We start from the raw sequence: 22,474 nt of genomic DNA, 5'->3' as shown, positions 1-22,474 counted from the left end.
GACTAAGACAGAAAGAATTGTGCATGAAGAAGGAATTCTATGAAGAATAGAATACTTGGAAGAAAAGATAACTGGTTGATATATTGTAGGAAGTAGAATTATGTTTCATATCAATTAGAAGATTATCTTGTAACCGTGTAGTATATAAACACAGACATAGAGTTTACACTATAAGTGTTACGATTATCGAAGTTATTATTCTTTGTAACTCTAGCAGCTCTCGTGATAATTTGTTCATCACTGAGAGAGGACAGTTCCATATTTTAACAGAGTTTATTGTGTTGAATAAAATCTGTTTTATGTTACTTGAGTTCATATATTCGATTTGATTGTGCTAAACACTGTATTCAACCCCCTTCTACAGTGTGTGTGACCTAACGAGTGGTATCAGAGCCTTCTGTTAACAGACAAACAGTTTAAGATCCAAAATCAATCATGTCTGAAGAAGAAACTCCAACCAAGCCCACCAAAACTGTAACTCATAGTCGATATGAGACTATAAGAGTTCCCATGTTGAAACCTTCTGAGTATTCCATATGGAAAGTGAAGATGGCTATGTTTCTGGAAGCTACAGATCCAGAATATCTCGACAGGATTTATGAAGGACCACATATGCCAACCAAACTCTCTGTGGAAGTTGCAGGACAGCCAACAAAGTCTGTACCAAAGGAGAAAAGTGATTACACTGCTGAAGATATCTCATCGATTGCAAAGGATGCAAAGGTAAGACACTTGCTGCATAGTGCCATTGATAATGTCATGTCAAACATGGTAATTAACTGCAAGACTGCAAAAGAGATATGGGATGTTTTGGAAACAAGGTGTCAGGGAACTGATTCAATCAAGAAGAACAGGAAGACAATAGTCACTCAAGAGTATGAGCACTTTGACTCAAAGCCTGATGAGTCATTAACTGATTTATATGACAGATTTGTCAAACTCTTGAATGATTTGTCACTAGTTGACAAAGAGTATGATATTGAAGATTCAAATCTTAAATTCCTGTTAGCTCTTCCTGAAAGATGGGATTTGAAGGCCACAATAATAAGAGACAACTATAATCTTGATTAAACAACTCTTGATGAAATTTACGGGATGCTCAAGACTCATGAACTTGAGATGGAACAAAGAAGCAAGAGGAATGGAAGAAAGTCAAGAACAGTTGCCTTTGTGGCTGAGGAGGAAAGTCCCAAAGAAGCTGCCTCAAGGAAAGGCAAGGGAAAGACTCTCATCACAAAGTCTGATACTGAGTCATCAAGTTTTGATAGTGATGATGACTCAGAAACTAAAAGTATACCTGAGATGGACCCTGATGAGGAGATGATGAAGCTGTGTGCACTTATGGTGAAAGGGATCACAAAAATTGCATACAGAAAATTCAGGAGAGGAAAGAAATTTTCCAGGAAAGGTGCAAGTTCTGAAAAGAAAGGTTTCAGAAAATCTGAAGGCAAAGGAGGAAAGTCTGACAGAGGAGATTACTCAAATGTTAAATGCTACAACTGTGGTGAGAAAGACCACATATCTCCAGATTGTAGAAAAGGGAAGAGTGACAAAAGCAAGGCTCTTGTCACAAAGAAGAAAAGCTGGTCAAATGCTTCAGATTCTGAGGATGAGGAAAACTATGTCTTGATGGCAAATGCTGATAGCAGTTCTGATACTGCTGACTTAAAGGTACCTCAAACTACTTATGCCTTTCATACTGATAACGTGTACGTGTCGGATGAACCAAATCCTCATTGAATTTTATTTTTCCATTAGAAGGGGCTCGTACATGTTCTGCAGTACCCCCTGTGAATACTCCGCTGGTATGAAAGGTTCTTCATGTTAATCGAGTGTCGGGCTCTCCAATAGATTGACCTGCAATAATACCCACAGCTTCTCCCAATTCGACCAAGTCACCGTGAGTGGGACTCCGGCCATAACATAATTGACAGAGCCAAGATGTACTCCTACAAGTAAAGGTGATATTACTGAGTTAAGAAAATATCTTAAGACCATGTTCATTAGTTATAAAGATCAAACTTTAACATGTGAAAGATTAACTTCTGAAAATCTTGCTTATAAAAAGAGGAATGATTATTTAGAAAAGGAGTTAGTCATGTTCCATCAAACTCAGAAAGATAGAGATGATGACTTTTATGTTAGGGATGAAGTGTTAAAAATGAATGTATCTCTAAAAACTGAGTTAGAAAAGGATAAAGAGATTATCAGGACTTGGACTAACTCTGGTAAAGCAACTCAGGATATTCTTAGTAGTGGAAACTGGAAAGAGTGCTTAGGTTATGGAGATGACAAGAACAGTAAGGGAACTGTAGAAAACGAGCCTAAAATTGTTAAACAAAAACCAAAGGTAAATCCTGTTAAGTTTGTAACTGCAAAGTCTGATATTGTTAAATCAGAAGTTAAGAAGATAGTAACTTCTGACAAACCTAAACAGGATAAGCCAACTGAAGTTAACATAGGCTTAATGACTAAGAAGCAGCTTAAGTATAAGCTGAAAGAGATAAAGGATGTAAACAAGGTAAAGCCACCTAGGAAAAATAGGAATGGAAAGGAAGGTGTGAATAAAAGCAATAATTATAAGTCTGTTCCTAATGCTCCTAGAAAGAAATGTTATAACTGTGGAAATTTTAACCATCTGGCTTCTTTCTGCAGAAACAATAAGAATATAAACTCCTTACCTTCAAAATCAGGAGTTAAGAGTCAGTCTGTTAGATATAAGCCACAAAATCCTTGTTTTCATTGTGGTAGTTTATGGCATTCCATATATACTTGTAAGGAATATCATAGTCTGTACTATGATTATTATCAAATAAAACCTTCTGTAAAGAAAGTTAGCATTATTCCTTCTAGTATAAGTTCTGATGCAAAGTCTGATATTGCAAATTCTGATAATAAAACTGTTAACATAAATTCTGATGCTAAATCCGCTGCAAATGTTAACAAACTTAAAAAGGCCAAAGGATCCAAGCAAGTCTGGGTCCTTAAAACTAATCATTAGTGGTCTTTGTGATTGCAGGGCAACAGGAAGAACATCCTAGTTCTGGACAGTGGATGTTCAGGACATATGACTGGAAATAAAGCCCTGCTATCAGACTTTGTGGAGAAAGCTGGCACAGATGTTTCTTATGGAGATGACAATATTAGAAAAACTCTGGGATATGGCAATATTAATCTTGGGAATGTCATCATTGAAAAAGTAGCTCTAGTCTCAGGACTTAAACACAATCTGCCCAGTGTGAGTCAAATCTGTGACAGAGGTTATCATGTGGATTTCTTTGAAAAACACTGTGAAGTTGTAAGCAAATTTATAGGCAAAGTTGTTCAGAAAGGACACAGGCATGGTAACATTTAAGAAGCCAAGCTTTCAACAAGTACTGATGATTCTGCAATTTGTCTGTTGTGTAGAGCATCAATTGAAAAAAGCTGGGATTGACACAAGAAACTCTCTCATTTAAATTTTAACAATATAAATGAACTAGTCAAGAAAGATCTAGTGAGAGGACTACCAAAATCAGTATTTGCTCCTGATGACCTTTGTGATTCATGTCAGAAGGCAAAACAAAGAAAATCTTCATTCAAGAGCAAGACTGAATCATCAATTCTTGAGCCTTATCACCTACTACATGTTGATCTATTTGGTCCAGTGAATGTCATGTCTATTGCAAAGAAGAAATATGCTATGGTCATAGTGGATGAGTTCACCAGATACACATGGGTGTATTTCTTGCACACAAAAAGTAAAACTGCATCTATCTTAATTGATCATGTCATGCAACTGGATAAATTGGTCAAAGATTATGTGAAGATCATAAGGAGTGATAATGGCACTGAGTTCAAGAATTTGATTATGAAAGAGTTCTGTAAAGACCATGGAATAAAGCAGGAATTTTCTGCTCCTGGAACTCCACAGCAAAATGGAGTTGTTGAAAGAAAGAATAGAACTCTTATTGAAGCTGCACGAACTATGCTTGATGAAGCAAAGTTGCCAACCTACTTTTGGGCTGAAGCTATGCAGACTGCTTGTTTTACTCAGAATGCAACACTTATCAACAAGCATGGAAAAACACCATATGAGATCGTGAAGAAAAAGAAGCCAAATCTGAAGTATTTTCATGTATTTGGATGCAAGTGTTTCGTTCTTAAGACTCATCCCGAACAGCTATCCAAATTTGATCTAAAAGCTGATGAAGGAATTTTTGTTGGATATCCACTTTCTACAAAAGCCTTCAGAGTCTATAATTTAAGAACAAGGGTTGTCATGGAATCTATCAATGTCTTTTTTGATGATAAGAAGATTACTGGACTTGAAGATTTCAATGATCATGATCAGCTGAGGTTCGAAAATGAAGTTTTAAATTCTGATTCTGTAAATCCTGATACTGCAAACTCTGATGGATTAAAATCTGATGTTATTAAAACTTTGGTGACTACACCTAAGGAAAATGCACCTGTGCAGGGGGAGTATACTGAAGATCCAACCACATCTCAAGAAGCATCAGAAACTACAACAGACTCTTCAAGTTCTGATGGGCCAAGTTCTGATAATCCTGGAAACTCATGTTCTGATATTTCTGGAAACTCAAATAATGAAGGATCCAATTCAGAGAGCATAATTTCAGGGGAGCATCAGAAAATGTTGATGGAGACAACATGAATCATGGGGGAGCATTCATTTCTAGAGAAAACCTTCCATCTGCAAGAAAGTGGACTAAAGCACATACACCTGACTTAATTATTAGAAATCCTGATGCAGGTGTCAGAACTAGAACAACTACATCAAATAAATGTCTTTATCATTTTTTTCTTTCTCAGACTGAACCAAAGAAAGTGGAAGAAACTCTTCAAGATGTCGACTGGGTGCAAGCAATATCGGAAGAGTTAAATGAATTTGAAATAAATAAATTCTGGACCCTAGTGTCAAGACCAAGGAACAAATCCGTTGTTGGTACAAAAAGGGTGTTCAGAAACAAAACTGACATTGACGACATAATTACAAGGAACAAAGCAAGGCTGATTGCAAAAGGTTACTCTCAACATGAGGGAATTGATTATGATGAAACATTTGCACCAGTTGCTAGATTGGAAGCCATAAGGATATTTTTGGCTTATGCTGCTCACAAGAAGTTTAAAGTCTTTCAAATGGATGTGAAAAGTGCTTTTCTTAATGGAGAATTGGAAGATGAAGTATATGTTGAACAACCTCCAGGCTTTGTAGATCCCAAATTTCCCAATCACGTCTACAGACTTGATAAAGCACTTTATGGCCTTAAGCAAGCTCCAAGAGCATGACTTTGTAAGAAGTTTGCCAAACTAATGCAGTCAAGATATCAAATGAGTATGATGGGAGAACTTAACTATTTTATGGGTCTTCAAGTCAAGCAGAATGAAGAAGAAACTTTTATTTGTCAATCAAAGTACACCAGAAATTTGTTGAAAAAATTTGGAATGCAGGATTGTTCAAGTGCATCCACTTTTATGGCCACTGCAACTAAGTTGGATAAGGATACTAGTAAATCAATAGATATTACTGATTACAGAGGTATGATTGGCTCACTACTCTATCTAACTGCAAGTAGACCTGATATCATGTATGCTACCTGTCTTTGTGCAAAATTTGAAGTAGATCCAAGAGAACCTCACTTAACAACTGTGAAAAGAATTTTCAAGTATCTTAAGGGTACAGCTGATCTGGGATTGTTGTATCCTAGAGAATCAGACTTTAAGCTAATAGGTTACTCAGATGGAGATTTTGCAGGATGCAAAATTGACAGGAAAAGCACAAGTGGAAGCTGCCAATTTCTTGGAGGCAGATTGGTTTCTTGGTTCAGCAAGAAACAAAAGTCAATTTCCACATCAACTGCAGAAGCAGAATACATTGCTACAGGAAGCTGTTGTGCACAGATTCTTTGGATGAAGAATCAGTTACTGGATTATGGGTTAGAATTTTCTAAAATCCCTATTTATTGTGATAATCAAAGTGCTATTGCTATGACAGGTAATCCAGTTCAGCACTCAATGACAAAGCACATCAGCATTAGGTACCATTTCATAAGGGAACATGTGGATGAAGGTACAGTGGAATTGCATTTTGTTCCCACAGATCAACTAGCAGATATCTTCACAAAACCACTGTGTGAAGCTACTTTTACAAGATTGGTAAATGAATTTGGAATGATTTCAGGTTCTTTCTCTAAATCTGCTTATTTTATGTTCTGATACATCAGACTTTATGATCAGTATTTACAGATATTACTATCTTTGTGTATTCAGTGCTTAAATTGAAAATTACTTAAGTGCTGATTGTTGTCTGATGTGAATTTCTAAACTCTGATAGTGATATGAATATTTCTGTGACTATTTAATCCAATGAGGATAACTATGCTAGATGCTAACCTAGTAATCTTTAATATACTAAAGATCTCATGTTTGAAATAATTATTTATGTGGAAATCTTTTAACACAAGCAAATTTTGATATTGAGCTTAGTTAAGTTTACTTTGGGTATCTTATTACTAAGTCAAAAACTAGAATAGTGCTTCTTATTTGTTAAGTTCTGATGTTAGTAAATATGGTGAATGTACTAAGTGCTGATAAGCCTCACTTATCAAAAGAAAAAGAAAAGAAAAGAAATAAAAATCAGGTACTCCTTTGAGATCTAGAGTAAAAATGTGGAAGGGAAGACCTAAGTGTATTGCTGGTATTAAGTAATATGCATTAGAAAAGCAAAATAAAATTTTCTTGGTGACTTTTCACACTCTATGATTACTGGAGAAATACTATGATAAAAGCATAAATTCTGATAAGCAGTCGTGACTCACTTATATTGAGAAGCCACTGTAAAATAGAATTTCAAAAGATGCATAAAATGAGCACAAAATAGTTGAGGTGGACTCATGCATGAACTCATTCTAAAGTAGACTTCAGAATAATGACAAATTTTGAGCAAAGTTCTTAGTTATGCCTTATTTCTAAGATGTACTGAAGTGAATCAGACTTTAGTCTTTGTCTGATATTTAGCTTAATGCACACACTTACACTCCATATGAATGATGAAAATTACTGTGGTGATCAACGTTGTTTTAGATGAACAGTCTATGTGTCAGTTTTCATAAATTCTGAGGACAAGTTCTGATGGAAGTTCTGATGATTAAGTTCTGATGAAACCATATCAGTATTTGCGTGAAGAATTACAGGAATACACATTCACTTTTCGAGTTAAGGAGCCATATTCTGATGACTTTTAAATCCTGATAATAATCAAGGCTTGATGCTGACGTGACAGTATTTATTTACTTGGTTTATTTTTGGTCATTACTTGAACGATAATTTTTTTTACAGAATATTGGTTAATGTGAGATAAAACAGTCATAATCATTGTGGGTTAGTGGTTAACGTATATGTCTTGAAAAAATTGCATGTGCACGATAATTATTACTTATTTTACGTGCCCATTAACTCTCATTCTAACCGTTTACTGACTGTTCAAATGGTGTCAGGTGTAAAGTGTATCCCATACTTCAAAAATATGACTATTGAGTGGAGAGAGTATATATATGAGAGATAAAAGATTTTCTAATATTTTACTTACTTTTCAATTCTAAATCTCTTTTTCTCTCTCTCTCTCTCTCTTTTATTTTCTGAAGTCGTTTTTCTCTCAGCACCTGTTATTGTAGAAGCTGAGAAGGTTTCTTCTCAGAAAGATACTGTAACTGGGAGTTCTAGGCCCCTCAAAAGGCTTAGAAAATTAAATTCTGATGATAAAGCTCCTACAGTGTCTCCACCTTTGAGGAAATTAAAGAAATAGAGAGCTCATATGGACATAGTTGAGTCAGATTCAGAAGATGTAGTGGAAGCAGTTAAGGAAGGGGATCAGGAATCTCTGATCTCAACAGAACCAGTTGTTATTGAATTACTTCCTTCTGCACAACATGAAACTGCTCAAGCTAAAATACCTATACCTTCTATGTCACCTATAGTTGATCCAGTACATACTGAAGAACCAGGTACAAGTGCTGAAATTGATATTCATAACCTGATTGTGCCTGAGGTTTTGTACTTGGAAGCTCCACCAGTTCAACTCACTCCACCAACAACATCACTTTTGAATGTTGATCGGAACCTGGTTGCAGATCAGAATTTAGAGGAAAATGTTGAAGCCTCTATAGCCTCACATACTGCTATTTTATCAGAGGATGCTGATACTGCAGGATCTACAAGTTCTGATGCTGCTAATGAAGAAACTACTGGTGAAGCTGCTGGTAATTTAGATGCTGATGCAGCTGGTCCATCAGGACATGCACCTCAACAAACTGTTCATAAAGCTGATTTAGTCAAGAAGTTTGTTAAAGGGGAAGCACCAGTACCTTGGGGTGAAACTCCTAGAGAAAAGGAGTGGATTAAAGAATGGAACTCAGTTAGTTTTGTTCCTTCTGAAAAAATTCTTGTTGAACATCTTGCAAAAGCTGATGAAATGCTGATAAATGATGATTTCAAGGCACAACTGAGAGTTACTGCATTGAGTACAAGGCACCTTCAAGGTCAACACTCAATAACTCATGACAAGGTGAACAAAATTCAGGAAGCTCTAATCCAGCAAGATATGAATGTGAAACTTGAAAAGAACAAATTTTTCAAGCCAGCCTTTGACAGAATTGCCTACAATCAGAAAACTCAGGAGAAGCAACAAGCTCAAATTGAAGAAATTCTGAAGAATCAGGCTTCTCACCAAAGTCAACTCAATGAGATCCAATCCTCAGTGGAATTGCTTATCTCTCTTCTATTACCTGCTGATGCCAAAAAGGGGGAGAAAGTGATTAAGTCCAAATGCAAATCTATTCAGACACTGAAAGGAAATGATGATGGAAATGATGACCAGGGAAACTCTGATAAGGGTAGAGGTCAAGGTCAAGGCAAAGGAATTTCGTCAAGTAAAGCTAGAATTACAAGTCAAGGAACAAGTTCTGATACTGGGAGAAGAATAAATTCTGATACTGGTAAAATGATAAGTTCTGGTGAATATCTAGAAATTGATGAAGAAATTTCAAAGCAGTTATTTCTTAAAGAAAATTCAGGAATGGACTTTGAGAGTCCAAAGGAAGAAGAAGCTAGACTCAAAGCAGAAGGTGTCAAGACAAAATCGTAAGCTTCTGTTGTTGAAAAGAAATTTCTAAAACCTAAAGGTATTGTGATAAAGGAAAGAACAAGTTCTGAGGTAACCAAGGCCAAATCTCAAATGGAAATTGATCCAAGGTCCAAGGGCAAAGAAAAAGTCGATGAACCTGTAAAGGTTTATATGCCAGTTATGGATGAAGAAATAATTGATGAAGAAGCAGATGCTAATCTTACTCTGATGCATAAGAAGATTTTTCAAACAACCTCTGACATGGCTCATGTTTTTCAGAGTCAAGATATAGTAAGTTCTGATATGACAGTGAAGCAAGCAACCTCTAACATAGCTCAAGTTGGCTTGATATCAGAAGATAAGGAAAATGAAACCTCTGACATTGCTCATGTTAAACCTTCAAAAATACTCCTACCATGATTCATTAAAGCTAAACAAGCTCAACCTTTGAAGACTGCAACAAGTGGTTTTGAAGCAAGAGTTGTTACAGGAAAGGAAGCAAGAGATAAATCTAGGTTGGGTAGTTCTGATGAAAGAAGAGTACATAACACTACCAATGATCCAACTTCCTTAAGTGAACCAGGTGTTGGAGCAACTCCTGAAAGATTGAATCGACTTGAATCTGTACAAATGGTTTACCATACATTCTTGAAAGAAAATATCTTGTTATATTTTATGACAGATGGAAGGGTATACCAGATTTAGAAAAATGCTATACCACTGAAGTATTTTGAGGAACTGGAACATGTTCTATACCTACTTCAAGTGAAAGACTGATTGACAGATAGTGCTGCAGGGTATTTAAAGTCTCAAATTCAAAGACAGAAGAAACTTTATTCTGTAAAGTCTGACAGCACATACTGTCCCAAGTACAGAGATCACAAAGGGTGATATTGTCGATATGAAGCCTAACTCTGCTAGGATTATAACTACTTTTCTGGGTTATAAGGCTGTGGAATTCAATCTAGAGTCTGACAAGACATATCTGATAAGACTAGATCAGGAGATAAGAAAAGCTAAGATAAATGATCTCAGAGCAGCTATTTTTCAAACTGGAGAAGATACGACTGAATTGATAAATGCTAAAAGGAGGATGGTCAATGAACTTGAATATGCTGAGAGATGTTTGTTGAAGAACTATCTCAGGACAACTCTTGATATCAAAGAGATCAAAAGAAATTGAAAATTGAAGCCAAGTCAAAGATCTACAACTACTTAAATTCTGAAGTTTATATAGACTGAAGCGGTCATCAAAAGTTAAAGATGGTAAAGCTGAAAGTACTGTAAGTTGTAGTTATCTAGTCAAATTCTCATGCATTTGTACTTAATGTTTTTGACATCATCAAATATCTGTTGAACTTGTATATTATGCTAATTTACAAGTTGGGAGAGATTGTTAGATATATTTGATAATGTCATGTGTAATATGATTTGTGTTTAGTTTTCAGATCTTACCTTACAGGACAAATCAATACTTAACTGGAAATCAGCACTTATACTGAAGACAAAACTTAAGATATCAGAACTTAAGTTATCAGAACTTAAGGTTCAGAAGATATTTATCAGGAGATAATATCAGGACTTAAGATGACTTTCAGATAAGGCAGGCGGCTGATTGAAAGGAAAGAAGATCGAGACTAAGACAGAAAGAATTGTCCATGAAGAAGGAATTCTATGAAGAATAGAATACTTGGAAGAAAAGATAACTGGTTGATATATTTTAGGAAGCAGAATTATATTCCATATCAATTAGAAGATTATCTTTTAACTGTGTAGTATATAAACACAGGCATAGAGTTTACACTATAAGTGTTACGATTATCGAAGTTATTATTCTTTGTAACTCTAACAGCTCTCGTGATAATTTGTTCATCACTGAGAGAGGACAGTTCCATATTGTAACAAAGTTTATTGTGTTGAATAAAATATGTTCTCTGTTACTTGAGTTCATATATTCGATTTGATTGTGCTAAACACTGTATTCAACCCCTTTTACAGTGTGTGACCTAACACATTTCATCTGTATCACTTGGTTTACATATATTTAAAAAAGTAACGGACCCAATAGCAACTTGAGTCTGGATAAGATTTTTTTTAAATAAAATTAATCTCTGCTACCACTAGTAGCATATGCAATTTAATACTAGCATTTCTACCCTTATCTGTGAATACGGGAACTGTGATTTCTATTTATATGAATGTACAACAACACAGTCATAAATGACGGTCACAATATATATGGATGTAAGCATGTTTTTGTGATACCTGCAACTTCCTTATATTTTCGCTCAGCTTGTTCTGTGCCATTTTCGCAGCACTTGGTTCCTGTTTTGGAAATATATAACAAACAAGTCTCAGTTGAATTTATGATTATTATTTTTTAAAACCTAAAAATGTTTCCGCGAGACTAGTATAATAGGATATATGTAGAAACTCATACTGTGAGAGAGAAAATACAGCTCACAAATTTGATGTCGTCAATTGATAACAAATTCTCATGCATTTGTACTTAATGTTTTTGACATCATCAAATATCTGTTGAACTTGTATATTATGCTAATTTACAAGTTGGGAGAGATTGTTAGATATATTTGATAATGTCATGTGTAATATGATTTGTGTTTAGTTTTCAGATCTTACCTTACAGGACAAATCAATACTTAACTGGAAATCAGCACTTATACTGAAGACAAAACTTAAGATATCAGAACTTAAGTTATCAGAACTTAAGGTTCAGAAGATATTTATCAGGAGATAATATCAGGACTTAAGATGACTTTCAGATAAGGCAGGCGGCTGATTGAAAGGAAAGAAGATCGAGACTAAGACAGAAAGAATTGTCCATGAAGAAGGAATTCTATGAAGAATAGAATACTTGGAAGAAAAGATAACTGGTTGATATATTTTAGGAAGCAGAATTATATTCCATATCAATTAGAAGATTATCTTTTAACTGTGTAGTATATAAACACAGGCATAGAGTTTACACTATAAGTGTTACGATTATCGAAGTTATTATTCTTTGTAACTCTAACAGCTCTCGTGATAATTTGTTCATCACTGAGAGAGGACAGTTCCATATTGTAACAAAGTTTATTGTGTTGAATAAAATATGTTCTCTGTTACTTGAGTTCATATATTCGATTTGATTGTGCTAAACACTGTATTCAACCCCTTTTACAGTGTGTGACCTAACACATTTCATCTGTATCACTTGGTTTACATATATTTAAAAAAGTAACGGACCCAATAGCAACTTGAGTCTGGATAAGATTTTTTTTAAATAAAATTAATCTCTGCTACCACTAGTAGCATATGCAATTTAATACTAGCATTTCTACCCTTATCTGTGAATACGGGAACTGTGATTTCTATTTATATGAATGTACAACAACACAGTCATAAATGACGGTCACAATATATATGGATGTAAGCATGTTTTTGTGATACCTGCAACTTCCTTATATTTTCGCTCAGCTTGTTCTGTGCCATTTTCGCAGCACTTGGTTCCTGTTTTGGAAATATATAACAAACAAGTCTCAGTTGAATTTATGATTATTATTTTTTAAAACCTAAAAATGTTTCCGCGAGACTAGTATAATAGGATATATGTAGAAACTCATACTGTGAGAGAGAAAATACAGCTCACAAATTTGATGTCGTCAATTGATAACAAATTACCCCCCCCCCCCCAAATTCAAACTTAAAGTGCATGATTCCTTATTGATTTACTTTAAAATGTAGTAGACAATTTCTTTGTAGGCACACTTACAGCATTCAAAGTGTAGCCATATCTTTTCTTAATTTCATCAACTGTACCAGCACCAATTTTCTCTTCTTGTGGTTCTTCTTTGGCCACAACTTTCTCATTTTTACCCTTCATATGTTTCAGTTTACCTGCAACATTACCTGGACAGAAAAAACCTATCACCTTTATATTTTACCTTAACATTTTATAGGGATGCTATAATCTATAAATTTTAACCATGATAAGTTCTTTAAAATAACAGGAGCAAAATTACTGAGCATAATTGCTCACTATGTTGCATCACAATTACATCGATATTAAGACTTTGATCACTATACTAACTGTTGATATTAGAACTGAAAGAGGGAATAGCAAATTTTAATATCAACTGTTGGCAATACTTTTCTTATTCTTTCCCCTGTTGGTTTATGAATATTCAGTACCCAAGGAATTCTATACAAGTTAGCCGAACAAATAATAAGTATTCATAAATTTTACAAGAAACCATCATCAAGCATACTTTATGAAATTAAGACAAACTAATGGACTAACCTTTCAACAGCTGAAATTTACTGGCCAATTTTTTCTTGTTTAGAGCTGCCATCATAGAGTTTCCTTTTGGTTTATGTCCTGAATCTTCGACGTCAATATCATCTAGGACAAGCATGGAAACAAAAGGTAATGGATTTAATCAACGAGAACACCTAAGAATTCAGTCAGAGAGATGAATAAAAGATCGTTGGAGGCAAACATCGACAAGGATTGTAATGCAAATCAATCAGAACAAGTTTTTTTTTTTGCCTTAGATCTATATCATACTATTCACAGTTTCACGTTTTGATACCATTTTGCATCCTCTCAAGATATTTTTTAAAAAAGTGATTTTTACTTTTCATAATTTATAGCATCTTCCAAGACTTCCCATCTTTTTTCAAAAGTCGGGGGTTTTCATTAAAACAACCGTTCTACGCTTAGTAGTAAGGGTAGTAAGGTCTGTGTACAGCTCACCCTGAGCATGCCCTACTTCCAAGTGGGACATAGTGGCTATGTTTGGTATGGTTACGTTTTTCGCTGGGAATACAAGCATGTCCTACATTGAATAACACAAGATTCTCCAAAGTACGATCACAGGGTAAACAAAGATCTGTCATATTTTATGCATGCTAGTTTACTCATGGGATGCCCATAATTGTGAATGCCTGTTCTGCCAAATCAATACCCACATTAAACTAGGAAAATAATTTTTGGCCCTAATAATAAAGGAGGGTGGAATATATATATGGATTAAAGTGAGTGACTTCAAAATTTTGTAACTAAAACAATGTACATATTAAGTGGAAAGAGAAATATCGGAATTTAAAGGTAAGATCCACAAGGTCAGGAACAAGCTTCACTGGTCTAATGCAAATTTTTGCACCAACTCCATGCTTTCACTGTCTTGTTTATATGAAACAAAAACAATATAATAATGATGCAAGGGTGGGATACCTATATCCAGCAGTTCCACCTCGTCCGTATCATCTGTGATCTGATTACTTGTATTTACCACATCCAAGGGAAAGTTAGCTACTGTAAAGATAGTTGACAGTGCCTCAGCACCTTTAGCATCCTCAGCTTCCATTTCAGGTCCATGTGCTGCTTTAGTTCCCTTCATGTCTTTCAAGACAGAACTGAAAATACCCTGGTGAAGTCTAAATAAGTCATCTAGTGCTAAATTAAGATGTGAGGGAGAGTTCGGGACACAAAGTACCTTTTTCTTTTCTTTAGGAACTGCTGTTTCGGCATTAAGCCTCTCTTCAACTACTAAATCTTTACTGTAAACTCGGCCTATGGATTCTAAATGCCTGAAGAAGACCACATAAAAAACATATTTCTAAGGAAAAGCCTGCACTTTAGTTGCTAAAAAAAACAAAATAGAGAAGGTACAAGACTGATCATGTTTGCCTTACTGTAAGTTGCAGCGACAACATGAAGGCACTTTTGTCTAGTTTACATAAAATTTAATATGAAAAAAAATGACACTATTAATCTTCAAAGAAACTAGTATTTCCAGTTTTACTACAATAAAACAAAAAATAATTAGATCCATGTTAATAATGAATAATACATGAAATTAGTCATGAAACATTAGCCCCAATGGCAGTGGCCCGTCAAATTTTGAAATATATCAGAAGATATCAGGATATACATTGGTTTCTCTATTCGGACTACCTATAGATTTCCTTCTGGAGTAAAACTGAGATGAGGAAGACCTCCTGATCGCCATTTACCTATGTAAAGAAGATTCAGTGTTAAACATGAAAAGGTCAAGAGTAAAAATGTCAAAAGTAATGGTACGATATATAAATTGATGCATTACCACAATTATTTCTCCACTCTGCGATGAACATATTGAACTATCAGAGTTTGAGTTGGACTTTGAAGCAGCAGGAATGAGACCTCTTATAGAAGTTTCCTTCACCAGAGACAATTCTGGCAACGATCTTAATTTTCACAAGTAAAAATTCTAGAAGTAAGCTCGATGCAAAAGAATCTTAGTTTTAGTGAAAAGTTAAATAATCCCACAAACGTTCTAGACACTTGAAAGCCAGAGCTTTGTATAATAAGAATAATAATGTAACATATTTTAATCACATGAAATTAATCAACAACATTCTTTCATGAAATCTCTACTGGCTTAGATTCCAGTCTACAAACACAAACTTAAATCTTAAGTCCTAGAAGAAATCCTAAAGGCGTGATGTTATGACTTCTGGATTAAAATATCCATCTCAGGTGCCAAAATAAGCATATATAAGCACGAAAAATTCAACACCTACAGTTTTCTGGTTAACTTCTGTTAGAGATGATATCAGCAACATGATGTCAGCATACTTATGTCACTAGATAGGGTTTACTATTCCAATCTTGGGGACCAAGTTTTACTCCCTATACAAGGAGAGCAGCCCCCCTGTTGTAAAGATAACTAAATACTGAAATATACATTTCTCTTCTTCTTTCCTTTATCACATAAACACACAGCTGATATATACAAGCTGAGATGGTATCAGAGCAGGATTCAACATAGAGAGGGAAGAAATCACATCAGAAACACAACAGGGCCTTCCAGTTTTTAAGAAAACAGAGAAGCTGTCTATTCTGTTGAAAAATCAGAAAATCAAAACACAACGAAACAAACATACAAAGCCATTGCAGTACTGAGCACCACAAGACGACCTCGCACCAAGAATCTGGCCTGAAAAATCCTTCTGACGCTCTCTCACGCGCCACCAGACGCGCCAAATTCCAGCTGTACGAGCTACACGCGCCGGCGCGTGGGAACTCCCTGTGCACTTTCCGGTGAAACTCTTTCTGGGATTCTTGCTCTTCTCCTCGTTCGGAATCTATTTGTGGTACTTTCTCTTGAATCTGATAAATTTTTAGTTTATCCTCCTTTTGTTGGGTTTAAAACAGGATATTGTTTTGTGTACTCTCTGGGCTTCTGCTTGAGTATTATACATCTGCTGCGTCTATTGTTTTTGTGTTGGAGAGAAACAAAAACTAAATAAATACTTTTCAGAAACATATGTGTAATCACTGCCTATGTATATGAATATATACATATACTAACTTGGTCAATTAGTCAGGGTTGATTATAATCTGAAATTTATTATTTCAATATTGATTCAATGGCGGAGGTTGTTGATACCGCAAATGAGATTGTTGCTACAAGTAGCAATAAATATGGATTTCATAGTACTCCTTATGTGAGTCCTAAATTTGACGGGAAAAAATTTCTCGAATGGTCAAAAGCTTGCACGATGGCACTCAAATCCCATAAATTAATGAAATATATTAATGGGAAAGCCAAGCAACCTAAGGAGAGCGATGCAAATTTTGATGATTGGGATTCTGAAAATGCCATGAAAATGCCATGGTGTGTTCGTGGTTGTTTAACTCTATGGAAGTACACATTCGCAAGAGCTATATTTTTATTGATACAGCTAAAGAGGTGTGGAGTTCTCTCATCCGGACTTATTCTTTCTCCGGGAATATAGCCAAGCGATTCGAGGTGAACCGAAAAATAAGGGCATTGGTCGAAGGAGATCGAACACTGGCTCAGTATTATTCAGAGCTTACATCATTATGGAGTGAGTTGGGGCATTACACTATATTTGAGTGTAAACATGCTGAAGATCAGGAGAAATATCAAAAAATGATGACAGAAGAAAGAGTGATGAAATTTCTTGATGGGCTGTCAGATGAGTATGATTCAATTAAAAATCAACTTATAGGACAGATTCCTTTTCCTACCGTAGAGGATGCATATAGACGTGTCCGTTTGGAGGAAAGTCGAAAGCAAAGTATGACTCCAGCGACTTTATCTGACCGATCTGCACTCTTAACGGGAAGTATTTAACAACTTGAGGCAGAAAAACCAGAACAAGTCCCGGTGGCTTTAATGGGTGAAAAATATATCTCTCAGTGTGACTACTGCAACAAGATGTACCACACTCGTGAGAACTGCTTTATCTTGCACCCTCATCTCAGAATCCGAGGACGAGGAGGACGCACCCGAGGAAATTATCGAGGTGTCTCATTTGGCAGAGGCCCGGTTAGGGGCACAGGAAGAGGCATTCCTTTTAATGCTCATCATACAGTAACAAAATGCGAGTCTCCTACAGGGACCTACAGGGACGATGACTGCTTCAGAACTAAACGTTTTCCGTCAAATGATGTCTCAACTGAACACCACTCCACCTACAGTTCATTCTGCCCATGCAGGTAAATCTTGTCACTTAATCTCCGATAAATGTCCTTCATCATAGATTATTGATTCTGGAGCATCAGCACATATGACCGGAAATTCTAGTTTCCTAGAATCATATCGCAGTAAAACATGCAATGTTTGTGTTGCTAATGGAGCTCTTGCACCTGTCCATGGACGGGGCACTTCTCTTTGTCTCTCATCATCATTACCATTATCAGATGTTTTGCATGTTCCTTCTTTAACTGCAAACTTATTATCAATTCATCATATTACTGAAAATCTCAATTGTTCAGTAACTTTTTTCCCTTCTACTGTGTATTCCAGGATCTGGAAACAGGCAAGGTTCTTGGCAGTGATAAAGTGGTGAATGGTCTCTATGTCATGGAAGGAACTCCTACTTCTCCTTTAACAAGTTATCAGGTGTCATCCAAATCTAGTATTGTTTTGGAATCTTTATATCAATGGCATAGACGGTTAGGTCATCCATCTTTTGGTGTTTTAACACATCTATTTCCTAATTTAACAAAACAATGTTCGAAGGAAGATTTTTCTGTGAACCATGTGAATTGGCCAAACACAAAAGGTCACCTTATCCATCTAGAAATAAAAGAAGTTCTATTCCTTTTTCTACTATCCATACTGATGTTTGGGGTCCATTTCGACATCCTACACATGATGGTTATAGGTGGTTTGTTTTTTTTGTTGATTGTCATTCTCGACTTACTTGGGTTTATCTTCTTAAACACAAAAGTGAAGTATTCGGATGTTTTAAATCTTTTCATCACATGATACAAACACAATTTAATGCCTCTGTTAAAATCCTTCGAAGCGATAATGGTACCGAATATGACGGTCCATTTACATCTTATTTGGATACATGTGATATTATTCATCAAACTACATGTGTGAAAACCTCTCAACAAAATGGGGTGGCCGAAAGAAAAATTGGTCACTTGCAACAGGTAGCACGGTCTCTTATGTTAACAATGCATGTCCCTAAATATCTTTGGGGTGAGACTGTCATGACTGCTGCATATCTTATCAACCGTCTTCCTTCGAGTGTTCTACTGTTCAGAACACCATTATCCTTTGTCCCTGCGCCTTCCTCTCATCCACTGCCTCTTCGATTATTTGGGAGTGTATGCTTTGTTCACAATCATTCCCCATCTCGAGATAAACTTGATTCTCGTGCTCTCCGTTGTGTTTTCATTGGTTATTCACCAACTCAAAAGGGCTACAAATGTTATCATCCTTCTTCACGTCGTATATTTGTTAGTCATGATGTTACCTTTTGGGAATCTATCTCTTATTTCTCCCCGGGCTCTTCCTCTTTGCTTCAGGGGGAGATTAACCGACACAGTATTGATAGTGAAGCTACAGAGGAGTTACTTCCGTTCATCAATGTACCTAGTCCAAACATTAGTTCAAACACATCATCATCACGTTCACGTGTGTGTAGTGAGTCGGATGATCTAAATAGATTTGATCAACCAGATTTGATCAACCAGATTTGATAACTTTTTCTCGGAGGAAAAATGATAATGTCGCCACTTTACCACATCAAGAGATCTCTGACCTTGAGGCAGATCCTACAACTCCGATAATTGAGACTGATAATGGTAACACTCTTGATCCTACTCTGAATCTTCCAATTGTTATTAGAAAGGGTATGCGCTCTTGTACTAACCATCCTATCTCAAATTTTGTTTCATATAATGCATTATCTGCTTCGTCACTTGCTTTTGTGACATCCTTGTCTAGTGTTTCTGTTCCACGTACTTGGCACGATGCTTTGTGCGATCCTAAATGGAAAGATGCCATGATAGAAGAGATGAATGCATTGAAATACAATGACACTTGGGAGTTAACTACTCTCCACGCTGGAAGGAAGGTAGTAGGATGCAGATGGGTATTCACAGTGAAACAAAAACCTAATGGGTTGATTGAAAGATACAAGGCAAGACTTGTGGCAAAAGGGTATACTCAAACTTACGGGATTGATTATCAGGAAACTTTTGCCCCAGTATCGAAGATGGCCTCTATCCGAGTCTTGATATCATGTGCAGCAAACCTTGGATGGGAGCTCCAACAATTGGATGTAAAAAATGCATTCTTGCATGGAGACCTAAAAGAAGAGGTCTACATGGACATTCCACCTGGATTTTCAACAACTGCAACCACCGGAAAAGTATGCAGATTAAAAAAGACTATATATGGATTGAAACAGTCTCCAAGGGTGTGGTTTGGAAAATTTCAGAGAGCTATGGTCAGATTTGGCTACAAACAGGGTAATTCAGATCATACGATGTTCGTGAAAAGAAAAGGTGAGAAGATAACAATACTGATTGTTTATGTCGATGACATCGTGATCACCGGCAATGACACATGTGAGATTGCAGATGTTAAACGGAGACTTGCCTCCGAATTCGAGATGAAAGACTTGGGAAAACTAAGATATTTCCTTGGAATTGAAGTCTTTAGAAGTCCGGGTGGTATCTTTCTTTCACAACGGAAGTATACACTTGACCTGTTAAACGAAACAGGTATGTTGGGATGTAGACCTACAGATTCTCCTATAGAAGCGAATCATAAGCTTTGTGAAGATACTGGTGACACGGTTGATAGAACTCAATATCAAAGATTAGTTGGAAGGCTAATCTACCTCTCACACTATGCAGTGGGACTTGTAAGTAGATACATGCATGATCCTCGTCAACCCCATTTGGACGCGGTTTATATGATACTAAGGTATCTTAAAGCTGCTCCCGGGAAAGGAGTGATGTTTAATAATAACAAACATCTCGGGGTTGAGAGCTATACAGATGCAAATTGGGCTGGATGTTTAGATGATAGACGTTCCACATCAGGATATTGTACATCTGTTGGAGGCAATCTAGTTACTTGGCGAAGTAAGAAGCAACCAGTGGTTGCGTTATCTAGTGCTGAAGCAGAGTATCGAGCTATGGCTCGAGGTGTACGTGAATTGCTATGGATTAGATTATTTCTAACGGAGTTGGGACTTACAGCAGACACACCGATGAAACTGCATTGTGATAACAAATCGGCTATTGCCATTGCACATGATCCAGTTCAACATGATCGAACGAAGCATATTGAGATTGATCGTCACTTTATTAAAGAGAATATCAATAATAATGTCATCAATATTCAGTTTGTTAGATCAGAAGATCAACTAGCTGATGTTTTAACTAAGGGTTTAAGTGAATAAATGCTTCATCCTCTTATCGGCAAGTTGGGCATGAGTGATATATATGTACCAACTTGAGGGGGAGTGTTAGAGATGATATCAGTAACATGATGTCAGCATACTTATGTCACTAGATAGGGTTTACTATTCCAATCTCGGGGACCAAGTTTTACTCCCTATATAAGGAGAGCAGCCCCCTTGTTGTAAAGATAACTAAATACTGAAATATACATTTCTCTTCTTCTTTCCTTTATCACATAAACACACGGCTGATATATACAAGCTGAGAACTTCTAACATGGTGATGGATCATAATTAACTTGCACCCACAGTTTTAAAATTTTGGAATGGTCTGGTCTCTTTTGTATTAATAAGCACGACAATTTCATTCTAAAAGGTATAAAAAAGAAGAGCCCTGACCTTATCTGAATTTTTCCGTCAGTAAATATGAGTACAAGGTTCGCATCAGGAGTATACATAGTTGATGCCCAACAACAAACAGAGGACTGAAACTTCTTTTTATAGTTAACCTTTTTAATACCCTGAAGAAAGAAATGGATAACGTTGGTACGGGTTACATCAGTTCATGACATTGCAAGTGCTTAAAATTGAATCTTATCGAACCTGGATTACATGCACCAAAGAATAGATATATACAGCTTTTTCTGAACACATTAGTAGAAATTGCTTCTGCATGCTATCGTCAACATAAATCCCCTTGCTCAGATTTAGCCCCTCGTTTCCTGATGTATCTTGTCCATCTGCCGAACAAATTTAGATTAAAGTAAACTGATATGGGGATATTGGAAGAATCAATGTAATTTGAAATCATGGACAATAATGAAGCCTGGTTTAATATGTCATGTTAAGTGAGGACCGTTGATATGGAAACCTAAAAGATTGCATTTAGATACCTAGAATGTGCATAAATAAAGCTCTAGAGGGTTTCGTAGGATGAATATTTCCCGAGCTTAGTGCCTTTCCGGTATCACTCTCAAGTGCTGAAATTGATGAATCATTTGTTGCCACTGCTAAAATATTTTTCTCAAAGCCATGTAAACTGCAGGTTGCAAATTGCAGCGATATGACATCTGTGGATAGTTCGCTAGCAATATGTTTTTCATACAGTAGAGTTGGACCCTCCAAATCAATCACTGACACCTGTAAACAATAAACGTAGAAAAAATCTAAGTTACTCTACAAATTGTTTCTATATAATAGCAGTAACTGCAGTTAATACAATAGATAATTTAAAATAAAGTTTATAATTTCACAGATTGCTTTAAAAGTAACATAATATTAATGTTGCAATGCATCGGTCTCCTCTCCTCTCTTGGACAGAATAGATGAAGGAACAGAAGTGCAAAGGAACTTGAAAAACAAGCAACCTGTGTTTACAAGAGAACCTTTTGGAGTTGTCACTTAAATGAAAGAAACCAGAATTACATTAGTCATATGATCTTATATTATAAAACCAGTAGAAATCTGCTTATAGACTTTTAGTTGACAAGTTTAATCTTGGCCAACTATATCAACCAATCAGTAACTATCATATAACTGAAGCCAGCAGGTTTTCTTCTCTCAGTGAATACTGTATGAGGTAATAGTTTCAGAATCTATATTTGTTATGATGAATCATATTCA

The 22,474-nt window shown here is 36.0% G+C and overlaps 1 protein-coding gene and 1 long non-coding RNA gene across 8 annotated transcripts in view; one reads left to right on the top strand and one right to left on the bottom strand.

The window, feature by feature from the left end:
• Window positions 1-22,474, bottom strand: part of LOC141712819 (uncharacterized) — a 32,580-nt gene that overhangs the window by 1,659 nt on the left and 8,447 nt on the right. For 3 of the 7 annotated variants that reach the window (XM_074515898.1, XM_074515895.1, XM_074515900.1), the window contains 11 exons: window positions 21,745-21,991; window positions 21,455-21,591; window positions 21,251-21,372; window positions 15,232-15,355; window positions 15,084-15,142; window positions 14,623-14,716; window positions 14,361-14,553; window positions 13,425-13,526; window positions 12,897-13,033; window positions 12,575-12,634; window positions 11,390-11,449 (listed from right to left, as the gene is read on the bottom strand). In XM_074515898.1, the coding sequence (XP_074371999.1) occupies window positions 11,390-11,449; window positions 12,575-12,634; window positions 12,897-13,033; window positions 13,425-13,526; window positions 14,361-14,553; window positions 14,623-14,716; window positions 15,084-15,142; window positions 15,232-15,355; window positions 21,251-21,372; window positions 21,455-21,591; window positions 21,745-21,991 (1,335 nt within the window). Of the gene's footprint in view, window positions 1-11,389; window positions 11,450-12,574; window positions 12,635-12,896; window positions 13,034-13,424; window positions 13,527-14,360; window positions 14,554-14,622; window positions 14,717-15,083; window positions 15,143-15,231; window positions 15,356-21,250; window positions 21,373-21,454; window positions 21,592-21,744; window positions 21,992-22,474 lie in introns of those variants that run through there. The other 4 variants (XM_074515899.1, XM_074515897.1, XM_074515896.1 and 1 more) reach the window with 3 other exon arrangements.
• LOC141712820 (uncharacterized) lies at window positions 15,861-18,111 on the top strand. The gene is made up of 2 exons (XR_012571713.1): window positions 15,861-17,636; window positions 17,947-18,111. It is a non-coding gene; the product is annotated as an uncharacterized LOC141712820 (long non-coding RNA).

Source organism: Apium graveolens, chromosome 3 (assembly GCF_009905375.1).
Source record: "Apium graveolens cultivar Ventura chromosome 3, ASM990537v1, whole genome shotgun sequence".
NCBI lineage: Eukaryota > Viridiplantae > Streptophyta > Magnoliopsida > Apiales > Apiaceae > Apium > Apium graveolens.
Note: the sequence above shows the minus strand (reverse complement) of the source record. Positions and strands in the feature narration are given on the sequence as shown.